This window comes from Psittacula echo, assembly GCF_963264785.1.
Source record: "Psittacula echo genome assembly, chromosome: 14".
NCBI lineage: Eukaryota > Metazoa > Chordata > Aves > Psittaciformes > Psittacidae > Psittacula > Psittacula echo.
This window is the reverse complement of record NC_137750.1, coordinates 11,248,041-11,266,321: the sequence shown is the minus strand read 5'-3', so window position 1 is coordinate 11,266,321 and position 18,281 is coordinate 11,248,041. Positions and strand designations below refer to the sequence as shown.

General features: G+C 49.5%; 1 protein-coding gene across 1 annotated transcript in view; it reads left to right on the top strand.

The window, feature by feature from the left end:
* Positions 1 to 5,853: 5,853 nt before the first annotated feature.
* The window catches only part of LOC308226923 (myosin-13-like), a 31,055-nt gene continuing 18,627 nt past the window's right edge, over positions 5,854 to 18,281 (top strand). Inside the window, exons 1-10 of the mRNA XM_080629076.1 lie at positions 5,854 to 9,267; positions 11,106 to 11,152; positions 11,642 to 11,853; positions 13,868 to 14,011; positions 14,094 to 14,250; positions 15,282 to 15,309; positions 15,391 to 15,499; positions 16,007 to 16,099; positions 16,500 to 16,563; positions 16,645 to 16,743. Coding sequence (XP_080485202.1) covers positions 11,650 to 11,853; positions 13,868 to 14,011; positions 14,094 to 14,250; positions 15,282 to 15,309; positions 15,391 to 15,499; positions 16,007 to 16,099; positions 16,500 to 16,563; positions 16,645 to 16,743 — 898 coding nt within the window. The 5' untranslated portion in view covers positions 5,854 to 9,267; positions 11,106 to 11,152; positions 11,642 to 11,649. The remainder of the gene's footprint in view (positions 9,268 to 11,105; positions 11,153 to 11,641; positions 11,854 to 13,867; positions 14,012 to 14,093; positions 14,251 to 15,281; positions 15,310 to 15,390; positions 15,500 to 16,006; positions 16,100 to 16,499; positions 16,564 to 16,644; positions 16,744 to 18,281) is intronic.

Sequence of the window (18,281 nt, the reverse complement as noted above, 5' to 3'; positions counted from 1 at the left end):
ATTTTTTCTTAGCTAGGTTTGACTGGAATATCATCAGTACTTTATATACTGAGGAAGCTTTATATTCTTGCTGGTTTAGCTCTTACTAGAAAGTAGCGATTATCTCTGGTAGTGCAAACCATAAGCTGAATGTGCCTTTGTAAGGTACCTGAACCCCAGATAATGGCCCACAGGAGCCAAACCAGACATGTTCTTGGTGACAGAGTGCTTCACACTGTTCCAGAACAGTTATAAAGCAAGATAAAGTAGTGTAGCTCTATGTCAGCTGCCGTATGCTATGGTGACCTCCTGAAGGTGTTTGGAAGGGTACTCTGGTAGAGTATGTCTAAGACTGCACCCTTCTGCTAAAGTTCTGTCAAGGAAGGAAGTTTCCTCATGTTCCAGGACAGATCCCATCCATCTGCCCTTCTCCAAAGAGTGAATAGTTTAAGAAGGTTCTTTTGTTTTTCTCTGTTCTAAAGGATCACAGGAATTTTTCTGTATCAGTTTACAGTGGGAGTTTTTAAAAGTCTTGCTAGAATTCAACTCAACAGCTGAAAAAGAAGTCATGCTTTGTCTCCTGGCACTTGGAGCAGCTCATGTCCCACTTCTTTCTGCCTCTTAAATTGACTCTGCCCATCTCTTTTTAATCTGTCTTTCCACTTTCTTTGGAATTGGGGTGCATGTGTGTGGGAGCATGTTTAAAAATAATTTACCCCCCTGTTAGGTAACTGCCAGGCCTTAGTGCCAGCAGGGAGCTCTGTTCCCTGCATGCTGAGGAGCACCAAGGATGAGCATCCTGAATGCTCACCAGGAGGAGGCAGAGCTGTTCAAGGGGAGGACATGTAGCGGGGGAAAGGGAATGTGTTGGGGGGTGTAGGGTGGGGTGAGGCTTGAAGGCTGTCAGTGATGGGCAGTGTTTGTTCAGTGTCAAAGCAAACTCGCCCTGTACTCACCACAGTAGTCCAGAGCCTGTGCGCAGCCCTCAGAGAGGGAGCTCAGGGGAAGTTTATGACAGGATTCCTTGCTCGTGGCTGTGCTCCCCGAGTGTCCCTGTGGAAACTTCATGGCACTAGTTTTCACTTGGGAAGGGAATTAGAGTCTGGTGCTGTGAAGGTGAACCTCAATTCTTGGTCAAAAGGGGACCCCTGGGTCCCTCCCAGAGAGACGGCTGATGGAGCACTGCTGTGTGCCTGCACCCCACTTGTTACTGGTGGAAAACTGCATCTCTTCAAAGTGGCTGTGTCTGTACCAGTGACTGCAGAGCTGATGCCATCCCAGGCTGGGGAGTAGTGACAAGATGTCTGAGGAATGAGGGATGGTTCCTTTTGTGTAGCCAAGGAAAGCAGCACATTCCTTGCGTGCTGCGCATGTAGCCCATGGAGGAGCTGAACTAATGAGTGATCCTTGAGCAGCATGGGTGAAGTTGGCTGGTTTAGGAATGCTCTCACCACCAACATGGGCAGAGACAGGAATTAAGAAGTACAGAGACTGTGGCTTTAAATGGCTGCAAAGCCTGATGTTGCACTTGTAGTCCAGATCATGGAATAACTTGGATGAGAAGGAGCCTCAGGAGGTCTGTAATCTAACCTCTTGCTCAAAGCAGGAGCAAGAGATTCAAAGCAGGTTTTTCAAGGTTTTAAGCAGCAAGGACTTGGAAACCTCCAAGGATGGAGCCTGCACAACCTCTCTGGATGGGTAAAATATGTTTCTCAGTAGAGCAAATCTTTAGCACCATTCAAATTTCATCTGCCATTTTAACTCTTGTTCTTTCACCATGCACCAGGGTGAGGAGCCTGACTCAATCTTCTCAGTAATTTCTTCTTCGTAGGCATTGGAAGTCTGCTGTTGCATCCCCCTGCAGCCTTCTCCTTCCCAGGCTGAACAAGCCCTGATCCATCAGCCCCTCCTCATGCTGTACATGATGGCGGGCTCCAGGCCTCTGACCATCTTGACCATTCTTCTCCCCAGACTGCCCCTGGCCAGTCAGTTCCCAGCATGGTTTTTTGCAGAGATGTTTTCCTTACTGGGTGCAGGAGTTGTTGAACTTCAGAAGGTTCCTGTCAGTCCATCCCTCCAGCCTGTCTAGGTCCCTCTGGATAGCAGCTATGACCTAGAGGTCAGTTGCCCAGCCATCCAGATCATAAACTAGCTTGGACACAAGACCATTGTGGCAGGTAATTTTGGGAGCTGAGGTTGGGCAGCATCCACTGCTCCCTCCACATCCTCCAATCTGGTCACTTTATTATGAAAGGCAATCAGGATGCTCAGATGTGATTTATCTCTTCATAAATCCACACTGACTGTTCCCAGTCACCTTTTCTTTTATGTGCTCAAACACATTGAAGTGGTTGGTTTTTTCCTCTCCTTCATTGAACCTTTTTCTAATGCACTTAAAAAAACAGCCTCTCAGGAAAACTGCCCCTTTTCTGAGCTGGTGTCTCTTGGGGGGTGTGGGAGCCAGGCTGGGCATCAGTCCACAGTCATCAGGGCAAAATCCAAATCGGGCTTTATTTTTCCATACTCTGTCACATGTGTACTGTCAGTGTGAAAGTACTCTGTGGGACTGCTATGATAGCCAAAGAGCTCAGTCCAAATCCAGTTTGGATCTTGAGGATAGTTGCCCTGGCTCAAATGCCCTGTGACACAGGAATTAATCAGCTCTCCAGAGCTTGCTTGTGCCCAGAGCAGGTGAGGACGTGGCTCCCAGGCCCGATCTGCTCAGTGCCTGCTTCTCAGTGTTCATTTCAAAGCAGCTTGCTTTGACCAGGAGGTGCTGAGCAGCTCTGCTCTCCACTTGTATTGAGCTTGAGCTATGCCCCAGCATAGAATTGTAGAACCATACAATAGTTAGGGCTGGAAAGGACCTTAAGATCATCCAGTTCCAACCCCCTGCCTTGCACAGGGACGCCTCACCCTAGACAATGTTGCCCAAGGCTCTGTCCAACCTGGCCTTGGATACTGCCAGGGATGGAGTGTTTGGGCAACCTGTTCCAGTGCCTAAGCACCTTCACAGTAAAGAATTTCTTCCTTGTATCTAACCTGAACTTTCCCTGTTTTCAGTTTGAACCCATCACCCCTTGTCCTATCGCTCCAGTCCGTGATGTCCCCCTCTAGCATCCCTGTAGCCACCTTCAGACACTGGAAGCTGCTCTGAGGTCTCCAGGCAGCTTCTATTCTCCAGGCTGAACAGCCTCAATGTTCTCAGCCTGTTCTCATACAGGAGGTGCTCCAGGCCCTGATCATCCTTATGGACTCCTCTGGACTTGTATGGGACCATATGCTTTCAGAGCCAGTCTCTTGCTTCAGCCTGTACCTTGCACTTGGGTGGTGAGGACTACCTGGGTCATATGTGTTTACACAGTGCTTTGGATGCAGTTCTGTTGCATACTTGAGTGATGGGAGTGTCTTTAATCACTCATGACTGTCCCCAACCAGAGCAGCCTGCTGTGCCCTGGAGGGACTGAACAGGACAATTCCGGGGCAGGTATTGCCCACAGTGCCAAGTTTACCTACTATTTCCAAACAAACTCCATATCTGGCAGAGTAACTCCCAGGAGGGAGGAAAAACAGACATTTCTGCTGTCTTGAAACAAAGTGCAGTGTCCTGGGATGATCCAGATCCACAGTCATCAGTCATCTTTCTTGACAACTTGTATGGAGCAAACACTTGCTGATGGTGCCAGGAGGGCTGCTGTGCTTCCAGGGGTTGGTGAATGTCTTGACATGGAGCTTGCTGGCCTGGGCCCCGCAGGGTGCTCCAGGGGTGTGCCGGCACCTTCTATGGGACAAAGGCAACCTCAGGACCACTCCTGAGTCACTCCTGTCAGGCTACCACGTGCCCTGCATCCCTCCAGGCTCTTCCCAGCCCTATTGCTGTTCCCTGAGACCCGCTCCCCTGGGGTGTGCTGCTCACACGAGTTCAGCTGATGGAGCCTCAGGCTTCTGAAGCACGAAGGGCTCAGGCTCTCGAGTGCTGATAGAAATGCCACAGTCAGCCCTGCTTGGTGGTATTTTGGCAGTGATAGGTTAAGCAGCACCATTGGCCCCAGATAGCTGCAAGCTGTGGTACAATGAGGCTGTTGTCGTGGCAGCCCTCCAGGAACTACAGCTGGTGGCACTGAGCTTCAGTGGCAAAGATGCCTGGCCATTGAAGAAAGCTGACTGACCCTTGGTGTCCTCCTGCAGCCACCCAGAACCATTTTATCCTTGGCAAGTCTTTCTTATCCCTATCTTGGTTCAGGGCTATGTGTGGTTTGAAATACTGTAGCTCTTTCTCCAGTAACTTTACAGGTATCTACATTTTCTAGAGCTTTTCCTCACTTCTTAGAATCATAGAACAGTCAGGGTTGGAAAGGACCTTAAGATCATCCAGTTCCAACCCCCCTGCCATGGGCAGGGACACCTCACACTAAACCATGCCACCCAAGGCTCTGTCCAGCCTGGCCTTCAACACCGCCAGGGATGGAGCATTCACAACCTCCCTGGGCAACCCATTCCAGTGCCTCACCACCCTGACAGTAAAGAATTTCTTCCTTAGATCCAATCTAAACTTCCCCTGTTTCAGTTTGAACCCATCACCCCTTGTCCTGTCACTACAGTCCCCGATGAAGAGTCCCTCCTCAGCATCCTTGTAGGCCCCTTCAGATACTGGAAGGCTGCTATGAGGTCTCCACGCAGCCTTCTCTTCTCCAGGCTGAACAGCCCCAACTTTCTCAGCCTGTCTCCATACGGGAGGTGCTCCAGTCTCCTGCTCATCCTTGTGGCCTCCTCTGGACTTGTTCCAACAGTTCCATGTCCTTTTTATGTTGAGGACTCCAGAACTGCACACAATGCTGCAAGTGAGGTCTCACGAGAGCAGAGCAGAGGGGCAGGATCACCTCCTTCGACCTGCTGGTCACGCTCCTCTTGATGCAGCCCAGGATACGGTTGCTTTCTGGGCTGCGAGCGCACACTGCAGCCGGCTCATGTTGAGTTTCTCATTGACCAACACCCCCAAGTCCTTCTCCGCAGGGCTGCTCTGGATCTCTGCTCTGCCCAACCTGTAGCTGTGCCTGGGATTGCTCCAACCCAGGTGTAGGACCTTGCCCTTGGCATGGTTAAACTTCATAAGGTTGGCATCAGCCCACCTCACAAGCGTGTTGAGGTCCCTCTGGATGGCATCCCTTCCCTCCAGCGTATCAACCGAACCACACAGCTTGGTGTCATTGGCAAACTTGCTGAGGGCGCACTCAATCCCACTGTCCATGTCACGGACAAAGATGTTGAACAAGACCGGTCCCAACACCGATCCCTGAGGGACACCACTCATTACCGGTCTCCAGCCGGACATTGAACCATTGACCACAACTCTTTGCATGTGTCCATCCAGCCAGTTCTTTATTCACCGAGTGGTTCTTCAGACTGGCATGGTCCAAGCACTGACCCTGTATCATGAAGATGTGCTTCTATGTCATGAAGTTGTGCTTCCATCAGCCTGTAGCCAGGTCTGTGGGATGAATGAGGGATCTCATGTGCCCTTTGCTGATGATGGAGCTTGAAGGCTGAGCATTTGTTGGGGCCTTTACCACCTCACTGCAAGTCAGCATGTATCTTTACTCAGGTAAAACAAGCAATGTGTGAACTGCTGGGGAGCGAAGCAGAGCTATGAGCAGCCTCATGATGCAGTGAAGTTGCTGCTTGCAGCCAAAGCTTTCCAGTCCCTGCTGCTGGTGTAGTGTGCTCACCTGAAAAACTCAGGAGCTGTGGCTCCAGGACATCACATGCTGAGGCTGCTCAGGAGCTTCCCATTGAAGCAGATAGTCTGGGCTGTGCTGCAGGGGAATGACTGCAGTCCATGCTATTAGATGTGAACTGATAAGCAGGTCAGTTTTACTGGATCACTTTCAGGTTTGATGGCCTAAAAAGAAAAGTCAAAAGTGAAGTGTTTCCCTTCACAAGAGAATTTAAAAGGTTTGGTTTGGTTCAAACAGAAACTCATGTTTTTAAAGCAGTCTGTGCTGCTTGCAGAGTATCCAGCCCCTGGCTTACAGCAGCTCTGCATCAGTTGTACATGTTCCTGGGAGCATGAGGAGCTGTGCTGGGGAGACCTGAGCAGGAATGATTGCATCTGTCTCTGTGCAAGAGCCAGCTCATTCCGTGTTTTAAGCTGTGTATTACTAGTTTAATAAAGCAGGTTCTTTCAGCATGCCAGGGAACTTACTCAGCTCCAAGCTTACAAAACCTCCTTGTTCTCCCGAAGTTCTTTGTTCAAAAATAGATAGACACCAACCAGTAAATCCACCTTTAATTTGCGGGGGTATGATGAGCCACATTCTCTGAATGAAGGGCAGTAATAAAAGTTCCCTGGCAACACCAGGACTAGAGAGCCTTGCAAGGCAATGCAGCTTGCTGTGGTAGCTTTTGACCTTCACCTCAGGACAGCTTTGGGTCTGTTTGGGTCTGCCAAATGATGTTGGCAGCATGGAGCAACATACAGAAATGCAGCTGCTGCTCCCAAGGGCTGTTAGCAAGAAGATGGGCACCCACATGTGTGCTGTAGGGACTCACTACAGTGCCCTAGTGAGATTCTGGTGATAAAGAAGGGGATCCACTATCCTCTGCCTGCGAGAAGCTGAAGCAGGGTATTGTTGGCCCAGGACTCACCCTGAATCTCCTCTCTACATGGAACATCAGGCCAGCGTGGCCCTGGGCACAAGTAGCACTGTGCCCAGAGGAGCAAGGGGTGGAGAGTTCTGAGCTGAGAAAGGAGATCCAGGCACTCTACAAGTAAATTAAAAGGTTGGTTTTTCCTACTTGGCTCTTACAAGGCCAAGAAATAAGCACCCTTTGCTTCTGTAGGAAAATATTGGGAATGAATGTTGCCTGGAATGTGTAACACCCTTGGCTCCTGTGTCCTCTGAAGTGGCCTAGTTGTGTTTAGATGTTTCTTCATCATGGTGAGGGTTATGTGGGAGCCCTCAGGTTGTAACCTGTGGAGGCTGCAGTGTCATTTGCTGCTATTTCGCCCTCTTTTTCCATACTCCCTAGGTGGGCACTGTTGTAGGTCCTGAGCAAGCTCTGGTCCCCATAGCCCTTGCTGGGTCTTCCTACCAGTTGCTGGGACAGATGCAGCAGGTGCCCCACCATCAGTTGTGCCTCTCAGGTTCAGCCTCAGCCAGCTGATGGCCCTCTTTCCTGGCCAGGTCCTGCTAGCTGCTAGACCTGGCACTGCTCCCTTGCCCACCCCATGCATGGGGAGCTTTTCTAGGCTGTCTCCTTGACTCAGGGGTACGAGACCTACCTCCTGCACCCAAGCCTGGGTCTGTGAAGTCAGGCACAGGGGCACTCGTTAGCCTAGGAGGTGTCTCTGGGAAAAGAGGGACAACCCCACAGCATGGTGGAGCCACTGGGGTCTCTGGAGGAAGGCTGGGGGACTACCAGGTGACTTGTTCCCTGTGCTGGGTCCCAGGATGGTGCTCTGAGTTGGGTGATCTAAGGGACCAAATCAGAGAGAAGGGCTTTGCAGGGAGATCAGGGTGGCACAGGCACTGACTCTATGGTCTTCATTTTGGTTTTGAGTCTGCTCATTCTGGACTGCTGTTGCCTGTACACGTGCTCAGTGTGCCCACTGCATCTCTCTGTAGTGCATATCCCAAGTCTAAGTCCCAGAAATGGAATAAAAGCAATAATCTTTCTTCAGCTTGCTGAAAATCTGGCATTTCCTTGGTTGGGCTGAAAGACCTGCAGTGTCTCACATCGTCATGCATGAACAGAGACAGAAGTTTCAGATCTATCATGGCATTTTGTGATTTTCACTCACACAAAGCTCTGTCATTCCTTTTCACACAGCTTGTCAAGCATCCAAAGGCTCCAAAGCACAGGCAAGTCTAAACACAGAAAGGTTTGTGCACTTCTTGAGAAGAATCTAGTGCATGTCCTTAACACCAAAGGAAAACCCCAAATCTGGATGTGCACATTCAGCTGCACTGCCCAAGTTTCTTGGCATTCCTGCTTTGCAGTGTAACAGACACATTTCTGTTCTAAGCCCCTGCTCCAGGCTGCTTCTGATAAGATTTTGAAGCAGTTATATTCTCTTGAGACATGTTTTTGTGTAATGATGGAGAACTGCTAGAAATAAGTGTGACTGTTAACAGTGAAAAGTGGAGCATTTGCAGGTAGTGGTCAGGCAGTCGCAGTGGCTGTTGTAGCTGGTTGCATAATGCATGGATCAGAACTGGAGATCTGAAAGATTGTGTATTCTTTTAGTTGCTAACCCTTGCTGGGCTGGGGAGAACATGGAATTCCATCTGGCGGATATACTGGATGGTCCTGATTTAGAGCAGTTGAGACAGTGGCAGTGTGCAAATGGTTTTAAACAGTGGAGTATGTCCTTGGTGTGGTGCTCCACAGATGCCAGTGACTAGTCACTGCTCACTGCTAACTGGTTTCCTGCACTCTGCTCCCAGTTGGGCACCTGAACCAGGGAGGGAATATGGGAAGAGTGGTGCTCTCTGCCTGTGTGTGCTCTTTGCTCTGATCCTACAGCTGGGTATGGGGAGCAGGGTCCATCCGCCTTGCTTTAGGCATGCCTGGGAGCAGGAAAGGCCCTGTCTGAATCACACTGACAGGTCAGTGTCAGGACAAAGCCCCACGCTGGTTCTTGGTGTGATGCGTCTGGCCTTTTGCAGACACTCAGTACATCCACTGTGCTGAGTTCAAAGGGCCGATCACAGAGGATGCTTGCTAAAAAAAGCTTTCCCTCATCCTCCAGGCTTAGGGGGATTCTAGGAATTCATGGTTCATGAGCCATGGGGCTGTAGTGTCCATTTTTAGTGACCTTAAATGAAATTAAGGGCAACATGGAATATGTTTGTCAAAACACCAGTGACAATGACACTCCTGCAAGGCCATAGGGTCAGCTTTCCTTGGGCAAACACAAGCAGGGCCAGCAGTGTCTGCAAGATGAGGTAACATCCCCCATGCAGCAGAAGCAGATGCCCCAGGGTGCTCCAGCTGGGAATGGTGCTTTGGGGGGTGCAGGAGCTATTTGGGATAGGCTTCTGGCTTCACACAAGTCTTGTGGGCTTTGTTCTGGCGAGGGAAGGCTGGTGCTGCAGCCTCAGATGAGTGGCCAGGCAGTGCAGAGGGCAAACGGGTGCTACTGGACAGTGACAGAAGATGACCAAAGCAGGCGGGATGACTCGGGATGGAGGAGACCCTTCTGCTCATGAACCAGGAGCTACTATCTGTGCAAGCATGAAGCCTCCCATTGCTTCTGCCAGCTGCTGTCCTGCCCTGCTCTACGAGGTGAGCTCAGTTTGCAGCCATTGCCTGTCTGCTCTGTGCCAACCAAAATGAGCACTTGGGCTAGAAGACCTCCACTTAAAGCCCACCATAGCGCAAAGGGTGTTCATGCCCTCTGCAAGACTTCATGAGTCAGCTTTGCAAGAGTAAGCATAATTCAGCAGAAGCCTGGCTGTGCTGCCATAGTCATGGTGCTGTGCCCTGGGATGGGAGAGCTCAACTCTGGGTCCTGCCTGACCCTCAACCTCTCCTGCTACTTTTTTTTTGTCTTTTTTTGCTATTAAAAAAAAAAAAAATTGCTACATTTTTATAAAAAAAAAATTATAAAAGAAAGATTTTCCTACATTTTTCTTTTTCTCCATGATAATTCCCACTTTTTTCCCAGTGCTTTCCAGGGCAAGCACATGGGCTGAAGTGGATTTGGTAGTGTGGTCCTGGAAGCCTCTGGCACAGCCCTGCTCTGGGGAGGGAAGAGAGGGGTGTCCAAGCCTATGCTGGCCATGCCTTGCTGCCAGTCCTGGGTCTGTGCTGCCCAAGCAAGAGTTATATAAGTGTAGTTATCCTTGCACAGCCTGGGTCTCCTCAGACACAGTTCTGCCTTTCCCCAGGCACTGTCAAGCCTACAGCCCCAGGGATTCACATGGAAATGGTGCTCTGGGTCAGGATTGAGTGGTCAGGATTGAGCAGAGCTCACCTGTCCTAGCTGGCATGCAAAGGTGGCTGATGCCCAGTGTTTTGGTGGGTACTATGTCCCCTTACCAATATTATTCTCCCCTGGAATCACAGTCAGCTGTGTTTAAGGACCTGATAGCACTGTGTGACATGGCTTCTGCAGCTCCTTTTGGCAGCAAGGGTAGTGAACCTTCTAGGCAGCCAAAGTGGCTCAATTTCTGTAGCATATACAGGGCATGGAATTCATGAAATATCCATCCCTGTGACACTGAAATCCGGGAAATAAACTCTCCAATCAGAATGACAGGTTAGACCTGCGTAGATTTGGGTGTCCTTTCTGATGAGCCTGTATTTTGCCATGGTTTGTCACATTATACTTCAGTCATGGCCTCTCCTGCCATCCTCCCTGATCCATACAGTGATGGGAAAGCTACAAGAATCGCTGTAATTGATCCTGCATGAATCCTCATCACCTTTTTCCTTTGCCATGGCCTTGCCCTCCACCCCACGTGCAGCTTCTTTGCATTCCCTTCCCACTGTGAACTCTGCCCAGGCATTCCAGGAGCAGGAGCAGTGGGGCAGGTCCCTTCTGGACTATCACATCTTTGACATCTAGGTGAGAGCAGGTAGGAGTGAAGTGCTGTCTGCAGTCATAGCTGTCAGGAGAGCATGTTCCCAGTAAAGGACATCCCACAACAAAGAGGTTACAAACAGCAGTCAGGTCCCAAAGCTACTAAACTTGGAAAAAAAGAGCAGCTCCTTTCTTTGCATACTGTATATGGCAGAAAATGAACAGGAATTGGTGAGCAGGCAGGAGCGTCGATCCCTTCCTTCCAAATATAGGGAAGGGGCTGAGCTAAGGGAAGGGGCTGAGCCTATAAGAGCTGTCAGGGAGAAAGCCCTTGGTGCCTCCTGGTCTCATGGCCATGCTGTGAGTGATCTGCAGAGGGGTGGAGGGCTCCTCCAGTGCTGCTGTTCCCCATGCTTGGAGCTTCGCAAGGCTGTAGATTCCTCGCTGGGTCATTCCTTGGATAGGGAAGGACTGGAATCTGCAGTTTACTTCTCTGGTCCTCAACTGGGGTGGTTGCTTGCAGTAAGGGAGGGGTATTGGGCCTTCAGAGAGGTTGTAGTTTAGCTGGAGTTTGACCTTTCCGCTCTCTCTTTCACAGATCAGAGATGTCAGCCTGTTCCTTCCTTCTGTTGACTGATCCTTAAGGTGAGAATTTAAGGCATGGAAACTAACAGCTTGTCCAGACTGGCTTGAGCTGGCTTTTCCCTTGCACTCACTGTGAGCAGGTCCTCCTTCTTCCCTCTGCATGATCTACTCTAACAGACTATGGTATGTGTCTGTTCCTGCCTGCTGCGGCTGTGCACCAGAGGACTAGGACAGGCACCATGTTAAAAGGGAGTGGGGGAAATCATAAGTAAAGAACTGGAACTAAAACGAGCTTCAGGGCCTCGGTTTTACTGAGGACTATGTGAATCCTTCAGAGATCTTTCCCCTTTAACACGTCCCCAGGGAACCCTCCTGCTCCTTCAGGTATGGATCCCCTTTCCTCGGGGCCATGAAGGGTGGCAGCTCTTTGTTGCTTGGTGCATTCTAGCTCTGAGAGGCAAATATCTCCCTCAGACCTTGCAGCACACATCTGAGAGGTGGGAAGGGTGCTCTTGGAGAGGGACCACCACAGCAGGGTCTGTCTTTCAGCTCCAGCCATGAGCAGAGACGCTGGCATGGAGGTTTTTGGGGAGGCTGCACCGTACCTGCGCAAATCAGAGAAGGAGAGAATTGAAGCCCAGAACCAGCCGTTTGATGCCAAGACCTACTGCTTTGTGGCCGACCCTGAGGTGGTGTACACCAAAGGCAAGATCAAGGCTGCACAGGATGGGAAGATAACTGTCGAGACAGAGGATGGCAGAGTAAGTGCGCTCCTCCTGGTCTTCCTCCTTGCCCTGCTGAGATGTCTGATAGGGACGACAAGGAGCACAGAAAGAGTTAGGTTAGCTCAGGCATCTAACCTGCCCTTCCCTCTGACTGGGACCAGCACAACTTCCAGAGGAAAGCATTGCTCAGGATCCTGGGATGAAGGTGTTCATTGGGTAATTATTCTTGCTTTAGGCTTTAAAGATAAGTGCTCAAAACAGGTTTGGTTGTAGCCTTGCAAGCCCTAGCATTTCTCAGCCGCTGCTTTTAACTCTTTCTCATATAGCCCTGTCATACCCCCTGACAACCTTCTTCTTTCACTGGTAGCAGAGCAGGCAGCTACTTTGAAAGTCCCCTTTGCTTGTGAAGTGTCACTGGTTGCAGTCTCCTAGAGAAGCTTCCAAGGTGCTAATCTTGCAAAAATGCTGGCAGGTCTTAGCAGCTCATGGCCTGATAACTGCTGTAAAAACAGCTGCAGCAGCCCAAAGCAACCAGCATCCTGGCAGTAGGTGCTACAAGCTTCTTCAGAAAGCAAGTAAAGAATAAAGCAGCCATCCACTGGTTCAGCCCAGCCTCCAGCAATCACAGGTATGTGATGGAGCAGAGCCCGCACAGGCACCTATGTGTAAGGACCTGCTTTCGTGGGGGCTGGGTCTTTAGATCCATTTGAGGTTTTTTGCCTTTGTAGTGTCCTGTGGGGAAGATTTACATGGTTTAAAATTGGAGTATGTGTGTAAAGTGCTTCCTTTCCTCTGCAGTGTGCAGCCTGCTCATTTCAACTTATTTTTTTTCACAAGGAAATGTTAATTCTTCCTTGCCATAGCCAATGGCTCTCTGCTATTCCTGACTTTGCAGACTGCAAAAGTATCTCCTTGTCACTCCCAAATCCCAATCAAGTTATGCTCTCCTCACAGAAAAGCTGTTTCATACATGTGACCATCTTTGTTTCTCTGGAGCATTTCCACTACAACTATATCCTTCTGAAGAGGTGTGCTCAGTAACAAAAGTGGGAATGGACTGGCGGACACATCCTATGTAACACTCTCTTCTTTTCTCTCTTTCTTTTCTAATAATTCCTAATACTTCAGAGCTTCCTGCCCTCTTCTGAAGTTCAGGTTAGATCTAAGGCAGAAGCTCTTCCCTGTGAGGGTGCTGAGGCGCTGGCCCAGGGTGCCCAGAGAAGCTGTGGCTGCCCCATCCCTGGCAGTGTTCAAGGCCAGGGTGGACACAGGGGCTTGGAGCAAGCTGCTCCAGTGGAAGGTGTCCCTGCCTGTGGGAGGGGTTGGAGCTGGAGGAGCTTCAAAGTCCCTTCCAACCCAAACCACTCTGGGGTTCTATGAAATGACAGCAGGATTTTCAAGCTCCTTCATTCAGTGTGCCTGAGATAAGCTGCTGCCATTGGTGTACCTCTGCTTTCCTGCACATCTGCCCCCTGTCCCCACATCCACAAACTCTGGCAGTGTGACAGGACATAATCTACAAGGAGAGCCAGTTTTGGTAGAGCTGGAGCCTTTGCTTCACTAGAAATAGTAACAGGCCAGAGTGGAACAATTCTCTTCCCAAGAAGGATTTGCTGTTGATGCCTCTTGTACTTGTCCTGTGCACAGTGTCTCTCAGGCACAGTGGAGTGTGAGTCTTGGAGGATGAAAGGCAGAGCAGCCACCAGCAGTTGTGCCCCTGACCATTTCAGCTATGAGCAGCAGGGACCTGAAGTTCATAAGCAGCAACAACATGTAGAAAGATCCGTTCCAGCACAAATGCTGTCTGTGTAGCAATTCCAGGACAATAAATCTGCATGCTGTAAATTTGCCAGTGTTGTACAATTCCTGGCTGACATCAGTGTCTCCCCTGTAATAGCCATGATCTCATTTTGCACAGTGAAACAGAAAGAAAACTGTGAATTAGAGCAGCCTTACAGATGTCATTACTTCTCTGTGCCTGTGTCTCTGTGTGTATACATGGAAGGAGCATTGAGAGCTGCTGAATCAACTCTTCCTTTCTGAATTACAGACACTTGCTGTCAAACCTGATGATGTCTATGCCATGAACCCACCTAAGTTTGACAGAATTGAAGATGTGGCCATGTTGACTCACCTGCATGAACCTGCCGTCCTCTACAACCTCAAGGACCGCTACAGCTCCTGGATGATCTACGTAAGTTCCCTATCCTGGCAGAGGAGAAAATCCAGCTGCCAGGAGATGACTGCAGTGACTCTTCCAGTTTTGTTTCCCACAGACCTACTCGGGCCTCTTCTGTGTCACCGTCAACCCCTACAAGTGGCTGCCAGTGTACAGCCCACAGGTGGTGGCTGGCTACCGAGGCAAGAAGCGCCAGGAGGCCCCTCCACACATCTTCTCCATCTCTGACAATGCCTATCAGTTCATGCTGACTGGTGAGTGGCTCTAGTTTGACCAGACTCGGAGGGAAAAGGCTGTGTCAGAAACACTGCTCCTGCCAAATGCCATTCCTCACCTGCCGTGGGCTCAGCTGCCTCTTCCATCTCTTACAGTGTGCTACCCCAGTTCCTTGTCCTGTGTCATGTTGCAGATTATCTGCTTGAGCTCTCAGCTGTTGTACTGTAGAATTTGATGTGCTTATTTTATCTCTAGATGATGCCAAACCAGCTCCACACAGTTTTCCCTGTCTCCTGAATTAGGTATTTTTATTCTTGAAGTGCTATGCTCTTGTACTGCACATTATCTGTATTTCTGGTCCAAGTACTAAGCTAAGCACCATAACAGGAACCACTGCAAAGGGCAGTTGCAGTTAGATGGGACACATTATCTGGGAAGTCCTTAGCACACCAGCACGTGGCTGCGTGCAACAGCAGGTAGGTTCAGAACAGAGCTGGAAAAAACATTTTCACCAAAATACATGGTTTTAATTTGAATCAAGTCCTGGCCCTTATTAAATTCAGGCTGGATGTGAGGAAAAAGTTCTTTAGAGTGAGGGTGGTAAAACCCTGGTACAAGTTACCCAGAGAGGTAGGTGGTGGATGCCCCATCCCTGAAGTCATTCAGGGCCAGGTTGGATGTGGTTTTGGGCAACCTGATCTAGTTGAAGATATCCATGCTCATTGCAGGGGGTTGGATTAGATGAGCTTTGAAGGTCCCTTCCAACCCAAACTATTCCATGATTCTATGATTCTAAATAGTAAGAAAGAATGTTATTCTTTATGTTAGTAAAAAGTAATAAATAATGGTAAAGACAGAAGCAAAAAGGAGAGTGCAGGATGGAGCAAAGGTGGAGAAGACAAAAAGTGCAGTGCAGGGAGGGGAAGAGAGAGGAGAAAAAGACCATGCATCTTTTCAGTTTTGCTTGCAGAGGTTTTGTTTCTTTCCCTTCAGTGGACACTCAGGGTTACCAGAGAACCAGCACTTTTCTCTACAGCTTCTCTGACTGCAGGTATTTTTCCTTTGACAGATCGTGAAAATCAGTCCATCCTGATCACGTAAGTACATCTGCCCCTTTGACTTCTGTCTCCAGCAAAAAGGGGGCAGATAATTCTTCACTCTGTGCTTTCTTTCGGCAGTGGGGAGTCCGGAGCAGGGAAGACTGTGAACACAAAGCGTGTCATCCAGTACTTTGCCACAATTGCAGCGAGTGGAGAGCTAGCCAAGAAGAAGGAGTCTTGGATGAAGGTGTGAGGAAGAAGAGCTTGGCAGAGGGGCAGTTGGGATGTTACCCACCTGTGGCTGAGGGCAGCACTTGTGACAAACATTTACCTCAAAATATCTTTCATTAGCTTCAGCCACTCCCTCAAAAGGCAGTAAAACCAGGGGTTGATGTGCAGGTAGGACCACTACAAATACAAGCTACCAGAGTGGACTGAAACCAGGCCTGGGGGATTGGTCTCCAGGAAGAATCAGGAGCTCCAGCTTCTTCACCCAGACCAGTCTATCCATGTGGCTAAAAGATGAGAGCTCTGACCAGGGGAGAAATCCTGAATAAGAGGAAAATGAATTCTTTACCATTTAAACACATTGCTGGTTCTTGGTGCTGTAGTCAAAAAGATGCTGTAGTAAATCTGTACAGCTGAAATGAAGGGCACATTGTTGCACATGTAATAAGGTGAATAGCAATATGGTCACTACTTCCTGTCACATAGCCCTGGAGGTTTCTCAGTGGTTATTCACCTGTTTTCACAGGGAACACTCAAAGATCAAATCCTCAGTGCTAACCCACTGCTGGAGGCCTTTGGGAATGCCAAGACTGTGAGAAATGACAACTCCTCACGCTTTGTGAGTCACTGTATTTCTCTCTGCCCTCCTGCATTTCTAACCCTGCTTGCTTGCTTGTTACTTGCGACTGGGAGCCACTGGTCTGAGAGAAACGTTCCTGCTGACAAATTGCTTGGTTGTTTGTCAGATGATAGAATCACAGAATGGGTTGTGTTCGAAGGGACCTTAAATCTCATCCAGTTCCAGCCCCTGCCACAGACAGGGACACCTTCCACTACAGCAGGTTGCTCCAAGCCCCATCCAACCTGGCCTTGAACACTTGGGCTGCAACAAACTGTGCCCTTTATCTCTTCTAATTCAGACTGATTTGGCAATGCTGTGACTGAGATTCAAGAGAGAAAACAACCTGGCATGCTACCTGAGAATGCTGCACTGACCGCTACCTTTGTCTGCTTGACAGGGTAAATTCATTCGTATTCATTTTGGGACCTCTGGAAAACTGGCCTCTGGTGACATTGAGACCTGTGAGTAAATGATGGGGGCTTATTGCTTTGCTAGAAAGTAAAGAAATGCTTGAAACATTAATATGAGCATGCATATTACAGACCTGTTGGAAAAGTCAAGAGTCACTTTCCAGCTGAAAGCCGAGAGAAGCTACCACATCTTCTACCAGATCCTCTCCAACAAGAAGCCGGAGCTGCTTGGTAAGGACAGCCAGCACATGGTGACATTTCACAGTAAAATCATTTCTCTGAATATGAAGGCTCAGTGACAGGGTCCAGTGGCACCGTGTGTCACAGGCATCCAGCTTCCCCTTCAGGCAGGTGCCCCAGGCTGTGTGAAGCACTGAAGGTTTGTTCCTGTTCTTACTTGTGTCATCTGCATTCCAGCATCGCCCATCAGAGGGCTGGAGCACCTCTCCTATGAGGAAAGCCTGAGCATGTCGGGGTTGTTCAGTCCGGAGAAGAGAAGACTCTGAGGAGACCTTAGAACAGCCTTTCAGTGCTGGAAAGGGCCTGTAAGGAAAATGAGGAGTGACTTTTTAGCAGGGCCTGTTGTGATAGGACGAGGGGTGATGGGTTTAAACTGAAAGAGGGAGATTCAGGCTGGACATGAGGAAAAAATTCTTTACAATGAGGGTGGTAAAACACTGGCACAGATTGCCCAGAGAGGCGGTGAATGCGCCATCCCTGGAGACATTCCAGGTCAGGCTGGATGTGGTTCTTGGGCAATCTGATCTACCTGAAGATGTCCCTGCTCATTGCAGGGGACTGGACTAGATGAGCTTTGAGGGTCCCTTCCAAACCAAGCTATTCGGTGAATCTATTCTATGATGGCTGGGTTACCAAAGCTGCACACAGCACTGTTCTCTCTGTGTAAGTGTCGCACTAGGGTTTACTCCACTTTGAATTCATCTTTGCTGGGTAAGTTCTTACGCAAACTGTATGCAGGTGAGGTGCAGCAGTGGCTATTTACTCTGCCTTACACTTCGCTGTTCTTGCTGGTGTGGAAATTCCAGCATACATGGGCCAGATCCTGTGAATAATCTTCAGTAGAAAGGTGAGAGTTCTCTGGGTGCAGGATGGCCACATACCCTGATCTACAAACCACCTATCTGAACTCTCCATTGTATGGGCAAAAGTTCTTCCTGTTTCCAGCATAGACCCTCCAGCCTTTTCCTCCTTCCCACTGCCATGTCGTAGAATCATAGAACAGTCAGGGTTGGAAAGGACCTTAAGATCGTCCAGTTCCAATCCCCCTGCCATGGGCAGGGACACCTCACACTAAACCATGTCACCCAAGGCTCTGTCCAACCTGGCCTTGAACACCGCCAAGGATGGAGCATTCACAACCTCCCTGGGCAACCCATTCCAGTGCCTCACCACCCTGACAGTAAAGAATTTCTTCCTTAGATCCAATCTAAACTTCCCCTGTCATACCCTACCTATGCCCCACATCTGTCCCAATCCTTTTTGGCACACACTGAACTACTGCACTCCTCCTCCCTCCACTCTGCCCATCCCTCCTGACTATCCGCAGAACAGTTCCCAAGGTGGAGTTCCTATACTCATCTTCCCACTATGTCCCCTCCTGACATTACCACCTCCCTCTTCCCTTCCCACAGAGACTGCCGTGTGCCAGGGGGCCGCATGTGTGTACAAGGACACAGATTTATCTCTAATGTGTGGAGGGCTTCACCTCCTGTGTGCTGCACAACCCCACTGCACATCTGCACACCTTC